This window comes from Pholcus phalangioides, unplaced genomic scaffold (assembly GCF_987345545.1).
Source record: "Pholcus phalangioides strain wild (caught in Gottingen) unplaced genomic scaffold, Ppha-v1.0 ptg000014l_1, whole genome shotgun sequence".
Taxonomy (NCBI): Eukaryota; Metazoa; Arthropoda; class Arachnida; order Araneae; family Pholcidae; genus Pholcus; species Pholcus phalangioides.
In genome coordinates this window covers 17,178,818-17,198,492 of record NW_028301607.1, presented here as the reverse complement: position 1 = coordinate 17,198,492, position 19,675 = coordinate 17,178,818, and the positions used below count along the sequence as shown (strand labels likewise).

At 40.5% G+C, this 19,675-nt stretch overlaps 2 protein-coding genes across 2 annotated transcripts in view; both read right to left on the bottom strand.

Annotated features, from left to right (window-relative positions):
* The window catches only part of LOC149078224 (uncharacterized), a 52,624-nt gene that overhangs the window by 31,631 nt on the left and 1,318 nt on the right, over positions 1-19,675 (bottom strand). The gene's annotated exons all lie outside the window — the stretch shown is intronic.
* On the bottom strand, positions 10,480-18,751 carry LOC149078225 (uncharacterized). The gene is made up of 2 exons (XM_089241821.1): positions 18,225-18,751; positions 10,480-11,684 (listed from the first exon to the last, which is right to left on the bottom strand). The coding sequence occupies exons 1-2, from the start codon at positions 18,306-18,308 to the stop codon at positions 10,782-10,784; spliced, it is 987 nt and encodes a 328-aa protein (XP_089097947.1). The 5' UTR covers positions 18,309-18,751; the 3' UTR covers positions 10,480-10,781.

The following is a 19,675-nucleotide window of genomic DNA, read 5'->3' as shown; positions in this document are numbered from 1 at the left end:
GGTTGCACGCTGCAATGACTTCCCAGGGCTGGCGTCCGTTAATTACTGTGACGCAGATTTGCATACGGTTTCTTCTTCCCCATGTTAGATTTGCATGCATGGTGTTCTTTTTCTCCCGATAAATTTCAACAGGAACGCCGTTGTAACGTTTGGGGAGCGGCCGTTTCGAAACGCCCCAGTGCGTTTGCGTTTCATGTTAGACCTTGAATTCTTTGATGACAATTGTTATTGGTGTGTACTATCACCTGTTAAAGTTTTTCCCACCTTTCCTTAATCACCCTGTATACAGTCACACCTCGTTAATGAGTCACTCTTGGGAGAGCAAAAATATGACTTAGTAAGCGGAGTGACTCGTTAAACGGAGTAAGCCATAGCTGTGCAAATTCCTACCTGGGGACAATTGGGACTTCCAAAAAGTGGCCCGGTAAGCGGAATGACATGTTAACCGGATGACGCACTAACAAGGTTTGACTGTATATGAGCAATATTCTAGAGGCTTTAGGATTTGGCATTCACTAGATGACCATATTTGCTGTAGAAAAATATGAGCAATTGGAATTTAAAATATGGGACAACGCCAATTATTGCCAAAAGTAAGTAAAGTTGCCACCTAATTGTTGCCAAAATTACTAAAACATTTCCAAGAGCGGGAAATGAAACATTACTGCAAATTGCAGTGTATTAAAAAGAATTCTACGAAATAAAACGTTTGAATTGACAAACATGTGAAATTATCCGAGGATGGTGTCACTACGCTTATCCATACGAAGGCTTTTAACAGCTGGCTGATGCGAAGATATATTTAAGAAAGAGAGAAAAAATTCAACTGCGCTTGCGGCAGGGCCGGAGGGATTAACCCATATGAAGGCCCGAAGCACGCAAGAGATATTTTGGTGCTCCCCCCCCCCCCTCCTCCGTCCGTTTTACTTTTAACCTTAACGCATAACCCGGGACCTCACGACAATTAGATCTGTTCACGATTTTGAAGAATAAGTATGTAAATTCGTAAGCTGGTAGTTTTCAGTAGGGGGGCGGGGTGGGGGTTTAGAAAACTCATTTCACTCAATCCCTATGATCCCACTGCTCGGGAGCCTCGAATGCCGGGAAGGCCTCATGACAATTTGGTCAGGTTAAAGTTTTGAAGAGAGTAAGTATGCAAATTGTTAGGCAAGTATTTATAGCTGGGGGTGGGGGTTGAAAAATTTGCTTTACTTGGGGGGGGGGGAAATAATGCTGTTGATATCGCTCTGGGCGTATTTTATGGAAATAGAGCGAAATTTCAATCCAAAAACTGAGGATTGACACGAGTTCTTGTTCGCAATTAAGTTAGTTCGATTCCCTGCAAAGCCAGTTGAATTTTCTTTCCTAAATATATCTTCGCATCCAAAAGCTGCTAAAAACCTTCGAATAAGAAATTTCTCCCATTTTGAATTCAAATATCTCAGCAAATATTGCACTTACAAGGGATATCATGGAAAAATTCAAGTACATTCATCAGGGCGGTAACTGTAGGATTTTTTCCGCCCGGGGCAAACATTGTGTTAAATGCCAAAAGTCTGTTCTTTACGGAGAAAATTTTTCAAATGGAAGATATCCGTAGAACCATCTCGAATATATATTTTATACACATAAAAAATATACAATATATATATATATATATATACACAGTCGAATCCCGTTATAACGAACTCCAAGAGACCGGAGAAATCACTTCGTTATAGCAAAATTTCGTTATAAAGGGAATTTGCATTGTTCTTATGTAAACTTATCGGGGGATTGGAAAAGTGTTCGTTAAAACGAGATTTTCGCTACAACGGTATTCGTTAAAACGGGATTCGACTGTATATATATATATATATATATATATATATAATATTATTTATTTATTTGATTTTTTTGAGTGACGCGTAGAATCAGTGGCAATTTTTTCAAAACTTTTTGAAGACATCGCCCTGGGACTTTCCTTGTTAGAAAAGTGGATTTTTTTTTTGTTGGCTTCAGCAGAGAGAGAGAGAGAGCAACAGCTGTCTAATTGGGTTTTTTATCATACGACGACTGTATAGAAAGTTAATTTCTTCTTTTTCTTTTATGTATACGACCCCTCAAATAAATTACGGCATTTTAAGAAACCGCGTGTCATTTGAAAACTTTTTGCAACCGAAAGTATTATAAGCTACTTCTAAAGTCAACGGCTGCAGAGATGGTCCTACGGATATATCTTCCATTTGAAAAATTTTCTCCTTAAAGAACAGACTTTTGTCATTCAACACAATATTTACTTCAGCCCGAAAACTAAGGCGCATTTGCACTTTCGCTTCTAATATTCGAGAGATGACAGCACTTCTCAAATGCAAAACACGCATAATTCAAACATCATAGAAACGTTAGGGCCACACATATGATGCAAACACAACACTTTCCGGCATGTACCGTTAGGTAGGTGGGGATCTATTAGAAATCGGGCATCAACGTTTTGATTAAATAAATTCAAGAAAACGTCAACCAAAAAACGGAAAAACCGGGACATTTTTTCAAAAAAGTGAGTCGAAGAAAAAAACAAAAACAGGGACTGTTCCAGAAAGTATGGTACAAAATGCGGGACGTACGGTCGTCACATTTACCACAACCAATTTTATAAGTCACCCACAAAATCCACTTTATGCGCCCAGCATTGGTAGTGCAAAATGTTGTCATCAAGAAGAGTTTTTAATAATTTGAAGCACGTAGTATGTAACGCGTGGAGTTTGATACTAGCTACTTTATTTTCGTATTCTTTTAAGGTGTCAATTATAGCTTGGAAACACGGAAGAATTAACGATAAAATCGAGTTAATTATCGAGATTTCGCAAAAAAAGTTATAAAAATTCAAATTTTTGCATTTATAGCATTTATTTCGTGAATTTCACATTAATCGCGGTTATCTCTTAAATACGAAATTTACGTATCCCTAGTCATGTGGTGCGTTATTTACCCTTTCGTTAAATTTCAAAACACTTTTTCATGCGATAACTGTTTCGAAATCAGGCGCTCTCATAACTATTTTGCATATTTTAGAATAAGAGAAAGATAATCGCAAAACTATTCATATCGTTATCTTTTCCATTGAAATTTCGACAAAGCTTTAGGTCAACCTTTGCCTCGCTCTTGTGATAAGTGTAGTTGCACGACTCTCGGTGAAAGTAAAACGAGTGTTTTCCTATCTAAAGCGGTGTTAATTTCTAACACTTTTAAAATCAGCATGGATAAAAGAATAAATGAACGGGCAGCTTTATAGCACGTGCGATACAAATTTTTAATAGCTAAAATAAACGACCAGGGGATGGGGGGGGGGGACAAAGTGATGTGTATTCCATTTATAAACTTTAACGTTTTCCTGTTGTGTCCTACATATACTTATTCGTACACACCCACCCACTCCTAATAAGGAATAAACTTTGGTGACTTTGTATGGTGAAATACATCACAAAAATAATTATTATGCATCGGCTATTAACAATATTTTTATTGCGTATTCGTTATTTCTTGCATTTTTATGTGCGTAAAACTCCTGTTCAAACACAGGTGAAATGATATTTTGCAAGGAATAGCAGAGAATTTCTCAGCTGAAAAATGTTGCTTATGTAAAGAGGAATTTCAGATCATGGAAATATTGTATTGAAATGCAACAAAGAAAAAATCCCCCCCCCCAATTTCCATGTCATATTTGCTTGTTTTTTCCCTTTTATAGCACTGTTTAATGCATACGTAGGTTAATTGATCGCAAACGCAGCAAAGGACCCGTAAACAAATTTACGGGACACGGGCTGTATCCAATAAAACTCTGAGCAAACGTGAACTAAAATATGAGCAACTTGAAAAAAGGTTAAATACATGTATGCTTATAATACATGTGTATATTGTATATCAAGAACTTTTAGGACTTCAAAAAATGTCTGAAACTATGCACAATCGTGATGTGGTTAGTGTCAAAGTATATTTTCAATATTACACACATGTATACAATCATAATGGCATATGGGAAAAAAAAGGCTAAAAGGAAACAATGTTGTAAGGAATCTTCACACGAAAGAAAATTCTAGCGCCATATTTTGTGAGTGCATTCATTCATTTGTCGAGTTCGTCCACATTCATAGAGCCAATGCCGTCTCATGAGTATCTTGGTCAATAGATTTTTCTGAGGCCCTATCAGGCAAATTTACCTGCTAACTTTCGAAAATTTCAACCAGACCTCATTTTGTGAGGCCCCTTCCTTTCTCGGGCACCCCGGGCCGTGCCCGGTCGGGACCATGCACTGTAGACAATACAGGTACGAAAAGAAAAAAAACTGATATCTCTTCACTCTTGTTGGTAACGCAATAAAGACAAATCAACGGTGAAATCAAATAAGTTTCGACACTCTATACAACTTTTCTTTTCAAATCGAAAACGACGCTCTACCGTCGATGAACAGTTTTAACCGTTTCCCCCGTTAGTGGGATATCAACACTATATGGTCAATAATGAGGTGACACGCTGACATAGGCAGAGATAGACGTGGAAGGCTGGGGGCGAGGCACGGCCATTATTGCTGGGGGGAGGGGGCAAGATGATGCTTTGACGATTCATCTATACATATATGCATTAGATCAGTCGACTTCACCTTTGATGCTGACACCCCTCCCGTACCGTATCTCCGCCCATGCACGCTGACATCTTGACTGCAAGATTCAGAGTCACGGTGGCAATAGCTGACATCCGATTTGGGTTGGCTACTAAATATTAACTGCAGGTGGAAGTTTCGACAAAAAATCCTATCCGTACAAATCGGACGCTGTGATCACGTATTTTCCCGCTGAGCAACAATGAATTAAGATCAAGTAACCAACCCAAATGGGATCCACGGGCAGTGTGAGAGTGGTTAAATATACCCTTCTTTTGAAGACGAAATTCGTAGTGAGTCGAAAAGCGTACGATTCGTGCTATTTACCTTTAGTGTTGCTTAGCGCAGTGGTTCTCAAACTTTGAAAACCCTCGGCTCAGTTGATTTCTTTCCGGGATCCGGAACTTTCGCCCCCGACGGTTTGTTCCCGACATCTTGCCCCTGGAACGTTTCGTCCCCGTTACATTTGACCCCCGGAAATTTCGCCCCTGGCGCGTTTGGCCCCGAAAAATTCACACCTGACATTTCACTTGCCCTGAACGTATGAGTGATTGACTGTGTGAGTGACCGTGTGAGTGACCAAGTGAGTGTGAAATGGACTGTAGGAGTGCGTTAGTGACCGTACAAATGACTAATCGAGTTGCAGAATGACTCACCACGTGAGTGACCGTATCAACTAGTGTGCAATTGACTTCATGAGTGAATGACCGTATGAGTGACCACGTGACTGACCGAATGGCCGTATGAGTGACCAAATGAATGACCTTATGAGCGACCAAGTGATTAACTGTATGAGCGATCAAGTGAGTGATCGACCGTGTGAGTGACCAAGTGATTAACTGTATGAGCGATCAAGTGAGTGATCGACCGTGTGAGTGACCAAGGGAGTTACCGAGCGATGAAACGTTTGAGTGAATGAGTGACCAAGAGTGAGTGACCGATTAAATCTTATGTAATTTTCCAAGTGAGTGACTGAGTGATTGAGCATATGAGTGACCAAAGGAGAGACTGAGTAATTAACCGTAGGACTGACCGAGTGACTGACCGAATGGACATATGAGTGAGCAAGTGAATGACTGCATGAGCGACCAAGTGAATGACTGCATGAGTGACTAAGTGATTAATTGTATGAGTGACTAAGTGATTAATTGTATGAGTGATCAAGTGAGTAATCGAGGGATTGACCGTGTCAGTGATAAAGGGAGTTACTGAGTGATGAAACGTTTGAGTGAATGAGTGCCCAAGAGTGAGTGACCGATTAAATCTTATGTAAGTTTCAAAGTGAGTGACCAAATGAGAGACTGAGTGATTGAGCATATGAGTGACCAAAGGAGAGACTGAGTAATTAACCGTATGAGTGACCGAGTGACTAACCGAATGGACGTATGAGTGACCAAGTGAATGACCGCATGAACGACCAAGTGATTAACTGTATGAGTGATCAAGTGAGTGATAGTGGGATTGACCGTGTCAGTGACAAAGGAAGGAATTGAGCGATGGAACGTTTGAGTGAATAAGTGACTGACCGAATGAGTAACCAAGTGAGTGGCTAATTAAATACTTTTGTAAGTTTCCTAGTGAATGATTGAGCGTATGAGTGACCGAGTGGCTGACGGAATGAAAGACAGAGTGAATGCTTGAATAAATTTGCGAGTGACTGAGTGATTGAGCATATGAGTGATCAAGGGAGAGACTGAGTGATTAACCGTATGAGTGACTGACCGCATGAGTGACCGAGTGACTGACCACATGAGTGACCGAGTGGTTAACTACATGAGTGACCAAGTGAGTGACTTTATATGTGACCAGGTGAGTGACGGTACGAGTGTTCAAGTGAGTGATCAAGGGACTGACCATGTGAGTGACCAAGGGAGTTACTGAGTGATGGAACGCATAAGTGAATGTGTGACCAAGTGAATGACTGCATGAGTAACCGAAAGATTGATAAAGTGAATGACCGTATGATTGACCCAGTGAGCGATTGAGTGATTGGCAAAGTGCGAGGGTGGAGTTTTGTCTGCAAAGATGATCCTCCTCATCCCCCTCCCTTTTTATAGGTGGTTACATAGCACTGAAAGACCAAGTGACTCACACTTTAATGGATTCTAAGAATTTGGAATTTTCAGTTTAAGCATAAAATATTTTTCCCAAATTCACGACTCACACCGGTGTGGTCACTCACACTATCATTCATATATTCACTCATACGGTCACGCGTACGGTCAAGGTAGGCAAAATGACAGGGGGTCAATTTCCGATTCACTTGATTATTCACTGAGTAACTCATATGATCACTCACTGGGTCACTCATATGGTCAGGGAAGGTGAAATGTCCGGGGATAAATTTTCAATTCACTCGATCACTCATGTATTCATTCACTTGGTCACTCATGCGATCAGGGGAAGCAAAATGTCACGAGTAAATGTCCAACTCACTTGATCACTCATGTGGTCACTCACTTGGTCCCTTGTACCATCATTCATATGTTCACTCATACAGTCACGCGTACGATAAAGGCTGGCGAAATATCAGAGATAAATTTCCGATTTACTTGATTACTTACTGAGTCACTTATATGGTCACTCACGGAGTCACTTATATGGTCACTCACTGAGTCACTCATATGGTCACTCACTGAGTCACTCATATGGTCAGGGCAGGCGAAAGGTCAGGGCGAAATTTCCGGGGGCCAAATGTACTGGGGACGAAACGTGCCAGGGGCGAGATATCGGGGACGAAATGTCGGAGGCGAAATATCGGGGGCAAAGGTTCCGTGAACCGAGACGGGATACCAACACAAGACTAATGAGAAATGTATGAGTAAAAATGACGTAATGACAAAGTACGTTTGACTGATGTCAGGGCCCGGCGGTTGAGAAACACTCGCTTAGAGAAGTTGCTCGTGTTAGATTGTTCTGTACTTAGAAAGCAGTAAAATAAATATTTTTACTGTTGGAGATGTCACGGTGCCTTAATAACATCAGCACATTCAACTTTCAGAGAAGAAAAGAGAGTTTACAATAAGTTTCAATTTTTTCTCACAATTTCATCTTGTATATATTTTTAGTTTCATAATTGTCGATATCGATTATGACAGGCGAATGCTCTTTCAATCGTGGACAATCAGTGTAAACATATGAAAAATAATTTGTGCGATTTTCCCCATTAATTACTCAGCATATATATTGTATGTGTGTGCAAAGTTTACCGAAATTAAACTTATACAACTCAGAGGGTATTGGAGGGCTACTGGCCCAAAGGGCCCTAAATTCGGGCAGGACAACAGGCACTCACTATTAATTGAATAAACACGTTACGAAAATTTGTTGATGGGTGGTACCACAGCTCGGCAAATCCCTGCTGACGTTCAATATAGTCCCCTCTATTTTCCACAATGCTATTCACAACAGGTTCACCAAGAATAACCAGTAACTCTGTTCTTAAATCTTAAAGAAAACGCGGTAATATGAAGGGAATACAAAACATAGCTGTTAACCAAGATGGACGTACGGTGCTTTTTTGATTCTTTCCTTCTTTCAAACCGAGCACAACTCAGGTCTATCGCCATGGACAATTTACTATCGAATGAGTTGTGCTGAAAATGCTAGCGTGTGTCCCAACAGTCTGAGTGTGTATACGGGTATAGTGTCTGATTTTTCAGTGCTGTGTTCTATATTTCGATATAAAGAAAAATCTAGATTAAAGAAATGTAGAAATAAAATAAATGTTTTTCTTTTTGTGACGGGCGCTATTTGGAATTTTTTTCAAATTCAAGTGATCGATCTGCCTGTTTTTGGTTTCAAAAAAATGCTCCAATCAAGGCTGCGGAATTTCTTCAATGTAATTTATTATTTGAAAAAAAATCTTAAATTATGTGAATTGACGCTGTTGAATATTAAAAGACAACAAGGAGACGTTGATTTTCATACTTGAGATGATATAAATAAGTTGAAATCAACGTTGTTGCATGGATATCCTACTTAAAAGTGGGCACATCTAATTATTTTATATTTAATTTTCTCTAAGCGGACTCAATATTTCGAAAATTAATAATTAAATTCGATTTTTAAAATCATTTAGGTAGCGGAAAACCAAGCTAAATTTCCGCATTTATACAGTAAAATCGGAAATTTTAGCATCGATTTCTATCTGGATCATCCTGTGCACGTCCCACAAAGTGATACTGATTATGATTATGACGTCTATTCAAAAAGTCTCATAATCACACACTTCGCGAATTTTTTTGGTGACTAGCGATTTCCCGCACTTGTGTTAAAGAAATATGTTCAAACTACAATTTTAAATTTCAGTAAAATCTCTCAACAACGGCCACTAACGGGACCGTGAAAATGTGGCCCTATTGGAAGGTGGCCGTTATTGGGAGAGGTAGTTTTATTGCTGCAAAAAAAAAAACAACTAAAATTTGCGATCCACGTACATAGCATGTGAAATGAGAATCCATTCTGTAACTGATCACGATAATTATATAATTGATTATATTAAAATATATGGTTATATTTTGATAATATAATAACTGATTAATCGATCTACAGCACTATTACGATATTCTAAAATTCAGGCTTGCAGTGCTCAGGTAGAACACAACAAGCGGGAAAAACCAATATGGAACAAGACGGTGTACCAGCAACCTCAAATAGTTCTGTTACACTGGACCTTCAACTAGACCACTGTTTCCCAAAAGTGGGCAATATCGCCCCCTGGGGGTGATGGAATGATCCAAGGGCGGTAGCAACTATGGGTTTAGTACAGGGCCCTATGGTTTGGCTTGAATTGGGGACAATGGAACAAAAAGTTTGGGAAATATGAACTAGACCTTTCCAAAGCGTTCCCCAGTCCAATCGGGTAGCTGAAGACATAGGCGCTAACATACATTCTTGTTAAAAAAAGATTGACACAAAACTTAATACCCTGGAAATTTCTATTCCTATCTGCGAGCACCATTTCTTTTGGATAAAATCGTCCTTTGGACTAGAGAGTGCCGTGAACTTGAATTTTCCTCATAGCGATATGCATATTTTTTTCCTGACTCCATGTACCAAGTGGCCGTTCTTTCTCCCCCCCCACTCCCAGCGTTCAAAGACAGCTAAAGGATCTAATGTATATGTCACTGCCAAAGCCCGAAGTACGGCCAATTTGGGAATTGGCCAAGACTTTTTGTCAAAGTCCGAATTGCAGAAATGATTTCGCGAAGTGGCCGGAGACCCCTGTGTGTGGCGACACGTTAAGAGCAAATAAATTTTTTTTTAATCACCAACGTGTGATACATATCTACATATCGCAGCTGTATTGCATTAGCACCATATGATGAGAAAAAAAGTGAAATTTCGGAGAAAAACTATAAAAATAATTATATATAGTTTTTCTGCCAAATTTTGGGGGAAATGATTACCGCATCGTGATTGCGGTTTGATAGGTTGCCATAACTAACGCGCCAACTTGACGATGATCCCGAATCATGTCTCTTGTTATCACCGGCCACTTCGCGAACTGGCCAGTCAATGTCCGAAATTCGTACATTGACCGGGTCAATATTCAACACAATTGGCCAATTAGTGGAAGGGTGGCCGGCCCCGTCCCGAATTGGCCAATTTCGGGCTTTGGCAGTGACGGGATATGAACTGACATCATTATCACGACCCACAGCAATCATCATCATGCCCTTCCAGACTTGAATGGCTGGGGGGGGGGGTAGATATCACTGGAGATCATCCCGCGCCTGTCCCTCAAATTGATGCTAATGATGATTATGACGTCTATGCGAAAAGCCTCTTTGAAAATACGTAGAATGATTTGTCGCGAATTTTTGTACTAATTAAAAAAAAAAATTGTTTTCTTTATAGAAGGATAATATCATCTGAAGTATCCATTGTCCGAATTTGGTGCCTTTTGTAGAACGCCCTCTATAATGCTCCGGGTAGTTTAATTACAATTATCCTGAAAACAGGTATATTATTCTTCCACCGGCACCATTATCAAATTACATTCAAGTAAGTCTATAATGACTGTAAGTCTATAAGTATGATTATTTTTCCTTCTATTACGCAGTAAAGATATATAAACATCGCTTGGCTTTCCTTCTTTTTCCCACAAACGTTGTAGATAAATTCGAATAATTGGATTTTATATGTTGTGGCTCCTGAGCATTTGCGGTTTTTCAATTTTGCTTTCCCCGTTATTATTAGCATCATCTAGATTGAGTTTCGCCAAAAATTGTTCGATTTCTTGCACGTATTCTCTTTCGTGGTTGCGCATGTGACTAACGTGCAGAGAATCTTTCCAGCATTTCAGGGAGACGTATATGCCTTTGGCTCGCCATTTGTCCGCTACCATCATATTGATTTCGGGATTTCCGATTTTGTCGGCTTGCGATACCAACAGCAACGCGGGACACTTCAGGGGAGTGTTATGAAAGCATTTTGAGGCTTTCATGTAGTGCTTCGTAGCCACGTTGTGCATCAGAGTCATGTGCGTTTCCAGGCATTTCTCCAGGGCTTTTATCAGCAGCGCATTTTTCGTAACTGACCTAGACAAGCCCGCTGGCAAGCCCGGCACGTCGACTGCGCTATCGAAAATGACTCCGGATATCCTATTAGGAAATCCCGCGTATTTTTCTGGAGACTCGTCGAGCTTGACGAATATCTCTCCCATCAGATAAGCGCCGATAGAAAATCCGTGGATGATGACTTTGTCGTACTGCTTGTTCTCATCGATGTAGTCCAATATATTCGTGGCGACTACCTGGATGCCGTTCACCGGAAGGAGCAGTTGCTTAGGATGCACTCTTACCGTCAGCACGTCGAATCCACGTTTCAGGTACAGCTTGCAGTATTTGTCTAGGTGGGCATCTTTCGCCATCAGCCAAGAAAGAATGACCGCGAGGTTCTTCTTGTTGCCCGATGCTCCTCCTCCCTCTGAGACTTGAGAAGAGTTGCCATCTTCCGTCTTCAATTGCAGGTTCTTGTTCAGAGTTTTGGTGTGGAAGGGCCTTGCGAGACTATTCCATGACGCTACCGGTGACAAGCCCTGCAAATGTAATGGATACGCTATTAGACTAAAGTCACTATCGAATAACGAACAATCATGTAAACCTCATATTCTGACAATTGCAATCGATTAAACGGGGAAAAGAAAACTAGTATGATCATACTCCCCCCCCACCAAGGATGGGGGCTACAGGACTCCAGCCATTGATCCTGGGAACATTCTTTTTTTTTTCACACTATAAATTCACAATATAAGGTCCCGTAAAAATCTGTCCCACCCTAGGGCGGGCGTTGGTGCAGGATGTTGGGCCATGAGTATGATGATGCTCAATGGTGAGGATGGAGATGAAGTCGTGTGTAAGTTTACCTAAAACTTCAAACACAAAAAAGAAATGAGATAATTTGAGGGGAAAATTAGATAAATCTCACGGATTTACGCCTACGCTCGGGATTCACGCCATACGGATAAATAATCGGATTAATATTACGGATAAATAATCGGATAAATATTACGGATCAATAATTTCATCTGAACTAACATCATCAAACTGTTCTTAATTGATTGACTAGTTCTGGTGATTGTGAATCTTTATCTGAGCTCGGGCTGATAATTTTTCAATGAAACAGTCGAGATTCAGATGAAAGGCAACATTCTCCATGCGTTACGATCATTTTCTTAAAATTCTGATTGCCGCGTTGTGTCAAAATGTGTTTCCAAAAGATGTTAATTGGCGAGCTCTGGTGAGTTGGATTTAACCACTTTACGATAAAGAACGTAATACTGCTCCCAAACGCCAGTGGAATAAATTCAAAAAAGTTCAGTTTTCTTTCCACATCTTAGCGAAGCTTTGTTGCAACCCCACGAAAAAAAAAGTTTTTACTTCCGCGATGTATCCTACTATATGCATATAAGAGCGAAAGAGAACAGATAGGTGAGGGTAAAAAGCAGGGGAGGTTCGCGAACAAGAGCAGCACCCCTGTCGAGTCATTAATTTAATTCTTCAAATGTATTTGATACTAACTCAATGCCATTGAATTTTTCTTTATTTTCAAATGAATTTGATAAGTTAGAAAATAAATATTTTCGGAAGACAATGATATAAAAAAAAGTTCCGTAAAGTACGGGTCATATGGTCAAGGTTAAGTGAAGCCTTCCATGGAGAGAGCTCTGTATTATTCTTTCCCGCTGAGCTATAGAGAAACTTTCCTTAAGCCGGGTTTTCCTAGGAGTAGAATTTCTGCGCCGTATGCAGCGTGAAGGAGGGGATTGGTTAAAAACCTAAAATCCGGGTATTTTAACCAATCGGCGTTTTCACGCTGCACATGATGAAGATAACTTGCTCCTAGGAAAACCCGGCTTTATTGCTCAATGCACTGAAAAACACGAAAGGAGGGAGAAAGGGGGATTGTTACAAGCTGTCAGCGAAGTACAGCCGGAAGAAGGCGAGAAATGCCGATCTTAACCGGGCCACCATCGCTTTCCTGGACTCCATCAGGGATCACTACGACTGCTGGGAGATATCACACCCAAGAATCAGGCGCCCAGAAACTGAAGTTTTCTATTGCACGGGTGATGAGTTCCTGAGGAAGGCAATGGAAAATCACCAAGCCATTACAGACAGGCCGGATGACCCGGAAATCCCCCTCTTCAAGCAGCAGCTAAGGTGGAACATTAGCCAAGCCTTCGTAATAGGCGACGACTGCTTCTTCGATGAGGAGGAAAACGAGTCTATCTGGTCTGACTACGCAAACGAGATCAACAAACACATTTGGAAAAGGGCCAGGAAATGGGATGAAATTCCAGTGTTTATGCGGAAAAAGCCTGCCCCGGATCCAGCGGTCCCACAAGATCTTAGCATCACGCTACCAATACAGGAAAATGTGGACCCCCCGAAAGAAACGGAATTAATAAGTGAACTTTCAAATTCCAAAGAAAATTTTGAACAACCAAGCTCTCCCGGAATTATCCAGGAAAAAGATAAAGGTGAAAAGACCAACGATCCCGTTCTCACCGTAGAAGTCGCCCAGGAGAAACAGAGGCCCGCCCCACCAGACGAACCGACGGAGGTAAACCAATCCTGCGAAAGAGACATGGACCAAGCCCCGCCCCTTTGTCTGATGGATGCCGACGAACCGAGCTGCGAAAAGCCGACGGAACCCGGGCTACTCGATAGCGGCGAGCTGAACACATACGTGAGCACGGACGGTCTCAACGGAGAAGATGATACCCAGGGAAGCCCCGCCCATGAAACTGAGCCAGCATCAGCTGACGAATCGCGAACGATCAACAGCGAACCGATATTGCCCCTGCTAGAAGCGAGCGAGCACGGTAGTGAACAACCGGCATTAAGACGCGAGAGCAGCGGCAATAGTTCGATCGTGGTGCGGGCCGATCGAAATTGGAGAATCACAGCTAGAAAAATCCGTGAGATCAGCCGTGAGGCTGTTCGGGTTAAACTGTCTCACGGTGAATATAAAATTAACTTCCACAGCACAAGTGACTACGAGAAGGTCCTACAGTTTCTTGCGAACAGCAATACTGAAATCATTAAACGGTCCACACCGGACGCCCCGACCCTCAGCGTAATTTTACGAGGGCTAGATATCTCAACGCCTGTTGACGACATCAAAACAGAACTCGTTGATGAAGGGTTCTCACCGATTTCAGTTACCCAAATTCGCTCCCGCAGGAAAAAAATAAGGGGAAAATTCCTACCCCTTTGGAAAATTGACCTGCCGGCCCTTGATGAATCGAAACGCATTTTCGATCTAAAAAATCTACTCTTGATTGAAATTTCGATCGAAAGATACCGGAGAAACCCCGGCCGACCTGTTATAAGCATCTGCAACCGATGCCAGGTATGGGGCCACAGCGAAGAAACATGTGACCAGCCCATCAGATGCATGGTTTGTACGGGCCCGCACGAAGTCAAACAATGCGGCAACATCAAAGGTGTTGATCCCCCGACCTGCTGCAATTGTGGAAAAAATCATACCAGTATTTATCGCGGCTGTGAAGTATACAAAAAAGAACTTGCTAAAATTAGAAATCCGAGTAATACTCTGCCAACGCATGAAGTAGCACACGAAAAAGTTCTACCAACGGAATATCGGAAATCACGGAAAAAATATTCGAACTTTTCATACATTCCCAGAAGTGTCTGGAAGCAGTTCCACGACCGAAAAAAGAGAATTTCTCTTGAGAGCGGAAAATTAAATAAATCAAATGCGATTGGTCAATCTGGACCTACGGACCTCCCTACGGATCAGCAAGAACCGCCGATGGAAAGTAAATCTACGGACTACAAGAACCCCACCGAACCGAAAGGGCACTTGGGACAAAAAAGCAGCGAAGCTACCAAACAGACCCGAGCGACCAAGGGCCAACCACGGCACACGCTGAACCCGGAGAGGACCGTAGAAGCTCCCGCAAAGTCAACTGCCCGAACCCCGGCAAAAGCTGCCAAGAAGCCCGAGTCAAGACCGAGCGAATTTACGGTAGAGGACACGGGATCTGACGGGTATGGCGATGACTCAACATCCGAAATATACACGATCGCAAAGATTTACATGAAGAACATCATGAAGGCCACCTCCCGGAAAGAAAAGCGCGAACTGCTCCAAGAATTCCAAAAAGAGGCTGGTCTCTTGCTTGCTCGCTAACGATTCCCAGAACAACTGCTGAACTGGCAAACTTATATAGCGAAATTTTTGAGCAAAAACAGACTCAAAAGCGTCTTCGAAATCTAATTTCGGAAAGTTTTCTCATATCCTCTATCTTTTTCTTCATTTCCCCTTCCTATCTTTCCAAGAACATTTTCTCAAAAAACAAAAAAAAAAAAATAAAAAAAAAAATAATGAGGTATTTCTGATGATATCAGAAATAACTCTGAAAACTAAATAAAAATTTTCCTATCCCTCCTTTCTTCCCATGCTTTTTTTAATAATACTAACGCTATTCCCCTATTTTTTTTTCCCCTTGAATCTAACTTTATTTTTTTTTTTTTTTTATAAATTGTATATTATCATGTGACTACTTTCAGCCAACCAAAATGCGGCACGCAACCGGCGAATCAGGTGCGACCATGACGATGAGATGCCGACGTCACGAAGCAGATTACTTTTCCTGCCTAAAATATTAATAAGTAATATGACTAACCAAGCTCGTCTAGACATGTTTAATTTGTAAAATTCCTAGTTAATTAATGAAATTCGTTAATTAACTGTGGGTCCCCCACTAGACCTTTCTCCCAAATTCTAACCGACATACAAGCACACTACACTTACACGAACATTTGCTCCCTTGCCTTTCTCTTCACAGTGGTCCCCCGCGGGCCAGTTTTGAAGGCGGCAGATGTCTGCAAACAGATAGGCCCCGCCAGAAATCTTTTTAACTTGGTAACTTGGGGATTGTTAGCACAGGTTATTACGCTCGTTTTTTGCCAGGATAACAAACACGCCGCGGATACTGATATATGCGGTCATCTCTCTTTTATCTTTTAACTCTATTGAATCTTTTAAGTTAGAATATATTTGAGTATAAAAAAATATGTATTTATAACTTCATCATTAAACACCTTTAAATTAGAATATAATATTGAAAGAGTATGATAAATAGATATACAGATAATAATAGATATACGGATAACACAGACGCAGAAAATTTCATACTATTGAAAAATTGGAAAATTTACGTGCACCTGTGGCATATTTTCAGATCACTCAATTAGGCCTGCAGCGCATTCACAGATCACTTAACTGACCCGCGATACAGTTCCAGAACACTTGAGCGATCCGTGGCACATTTAGAGATCCCTTGAGTGACATGTGGCACAATTTTATAGCACTTGAGCGGCCCTCAGTGCGGTTTCACATAACTCAAGTTACCCACGGCACATTCCCAGATTACTTAAGTGATCCAAGGATCACTTGAGTGATGCGTGGCACAGTTCTTTAAGCGGTCCAGATACTTTTCCAGATCACTTGGATCCGTGAAATATTTAGAGATCATTAAAGTGGCTCTGTAGGGGACTTATCAATAAAGAAAATGTTAGTTCAAGTGCCCACAAACTAGGGAAATGCTTTTCTCGTTTTTGGTACACCCAGTAGGGGGTGCCATTAAGAATATTTCATATTTTTATATTTTCTTGACTACTCTTTCCACCCTATGCAATAGCCTGCTTGCCCCCCCCCCCTCCTGCAAGTACACCTGTGCTATAGTAACTCTTTTAGTCAATCACATGCTTGCACACTGTTTTGGTTACGTGTTTGACACTGGTTTCGGTCACTCACGTGTTTCACACTGGTTTTGGTCACTGTTTGGATACTTACGCGCGCTCTAGGCAATGCCGTCTTAACGCATTCCTCTCGGAATAATGAATAATATTTAAAGAAATGTTTTTCTTCTTTAAATATTCAAGGATCATCCCTATTAAACGAGGTTTCTGGTATCCGTAGTAGCTCAGAATTCATGTCCTCTGGTTGATCGAGATCCTTATTTTATGCATATTATTTTGCCTAATTGTTATCAAAGCGTCACAAAGAGAAACGTTCGAATCAAAAAATTAAATTTATACCTAAAGTATCTACCTACTTTGACTTGAAAAACTGGAAAAAAAAAACCATTTATCGAATATATACGGATGCATTTTAATTTGTGCTCATTGTTTTGTCCGGTTAACCGTGAGCCTTAATTTTTATCAAGCAAATGAGAAGGAAGTAGGATTCTTTTGGAACATTTTAAAATAATAATTCTTCACATGCTTTTCATATTCTGCTCTTTTCATCTGCAAAGTTTTCATTTATTTGTACAATTGCACATGCTACTGTTAATAAAAACATTTTTAGCAGGTAATGTGCATCACAATTCCTTGCAATGTTTATAAATATTACACATATCATTCAGTCTGTCCCTTAAACTTTTTTTGCGAGAATGCTCTAATGTTCAAATTTATTGTCAAAAACCACTAATTCATTAAATGTAATATTAGTTGTAAGCAAAATTTCTTAAATAAGTGTCGCTTATTGAAAAAATATACTTTTTATAAATATAAATTTTAATTTAGTTAATTTTGAATTTAATTTAATTTTAATTAATTTCAATGTTTGATTTTAATTTTAAAAAAAAATATTATTTAATTAATTTTCTAAAATATAAATTTTTATATTTGAAATACGTTTCGTGCCGGCTGAAACTAGGTTGGGCTTCACCGATCGACACCTTCACTGTAAAACATCGCCCCCCAAAATGGGGCCTTGCTTCGGGATGAGAGTCACGTTGGCGCTGGAACCTAGAGGCTGAGGCCATTTGATCGTCCCAATGTTTTCTTCATGTGGGCATCTCTGGTAGAGTCTTGTCATTGACGTTGTTGCCCCGAACCCAAATTTGGTTTGGGAGATTTAAATCTCCTCCCATGGTATACAACGACGTTTGTCGATAGAGAAAAATTGCCATTCTTTAAATCAAAAATGCGTTCAAAATAAGTAATCAAAGAAAGCAGCGTCCGATCATAAATGGAAAGCCAGTTAAGCAAGTACAATAATAATAAGATGAAAAGAAGAACGAATTGTAAACACTGACCTTGCCAGAAGAAAGAATTTCAGCAGAATCCAGAGTAGATTTAAAACTGGAGAAAACGTGAAGTTGCCTCGCGATGTGCGACATGTCGTTCTTCACTGGATGTTACCAAACGTGCGAATTCCACACACACTAGCCTCTATTTTCTCTTATATATTCAAATCGTATCCGCCCTAGAGCCGGCAGTAACAAGCTGCACATCGATTAACGCTATTTATATATGTAGCAGGAAACGAGCGCCGGATTCGATTTTCCCCCACTTGTTAATGATATAATTTCCCCAATTATTCCTATTATTATTATCTTACGTTTAAATAGATAGAGAATCGAAGATGTAAAAGGCAATGTACGTGAACGGAAGATAAAAATATATTTTTAGGCGAGCGTCAGCCACAGAAGAAACGAGGGAGAGAGGAAAAGTGATTGTGTGAGCCAAAGGTTGCAACGGAATCGAAGAGGCCCTGTCAGTGTGTGTTTTGGCAATCTCGGAATTGCGCCAAGCATGGCAGGCATAGTCGTGGGGGGTCATTATTATTTTTTTTCTTTCCCGCCTGTCTCTGAATTAAGCGCTCGTGAGCAGCACGTGTTCTTCTGGATCTCGTTCCGCCGCTTGTGAAGTGACCCACCCAAAGCGTTGGACCCACCCGATCGATTCACGACAGCAAAAGCTTTTATTCTTCCACCGTTTTTTGGTGACGAAACATGCTGTATGCTTTCGGTTAAGAGCCTTCATATACCATTACCATGAACTTTTATGTGAAGCGCCGGGGCTTATCCCCACATCTTCTCCGTCTTGGGTTGCATTTGGCAAACAAGCATGGCTTTATGTTCATTTTAGGATATAAATGAACATAGTTTTTAGACAGATGTTTTGTTGATCGAAAAAATAAATCATTGCTTATTCCTGAGTTCAATTAAGGACAAAGTCCTTGTTTGTAACGGTAAAGAATCCTGATTATATATTATGTACAGTATATATGCGGTTATATATGGGGTAAATATACATGGGATATTTTCTGGGGTCATTTTTATGTTCTGAAATCCCTTGGGTAACTTTCGTCGATTTTCCAATGTTTATTGACGAGTATATCTTCTTTTCACTATCCTGATTATGATACAATAGATCGATATCTGTGGTTATACGAGTAAATATGATTATAATATACGAGCGGAACCATCAGGCATTCTGGTCATTATTGGTCGGTTCATTATTCTGGTCATTATTGGTCGGTTCATTATTCTGGTCATTATTGGTCGGTTCATTATTCTGGTCATTATTGGTCGGTTCATTATTCTGGTCATTATTGGTCGGTTCATTATTCTGGTCATTATTGGTCGGTTCATTATTCTGGTCATTATTGGTCGGTTCATTATTCTGGTCATTATTGGTCGGTTCATTATTCTGGTCATTATTGGTCGGTTCATTATTCTGGTCATTATTGGTCGGTTCATTA

Coding starts and splice junctions, on each gene's coding strand:
- LOC149078225 (XM_089241821.1), bottom strand. CDS start 18,308: ATGTCGCACATCGCGAGGCAACTTCACGTTTTCTCCAGTTTTAAATCT. Junction 11,685..18,224: donor AAATTCTTTCTTCTGGCAAG/GTCAGTGTTTAC, acceptor TTACATTTGCAG/GGCTTGTCACCGGTAGCGTC.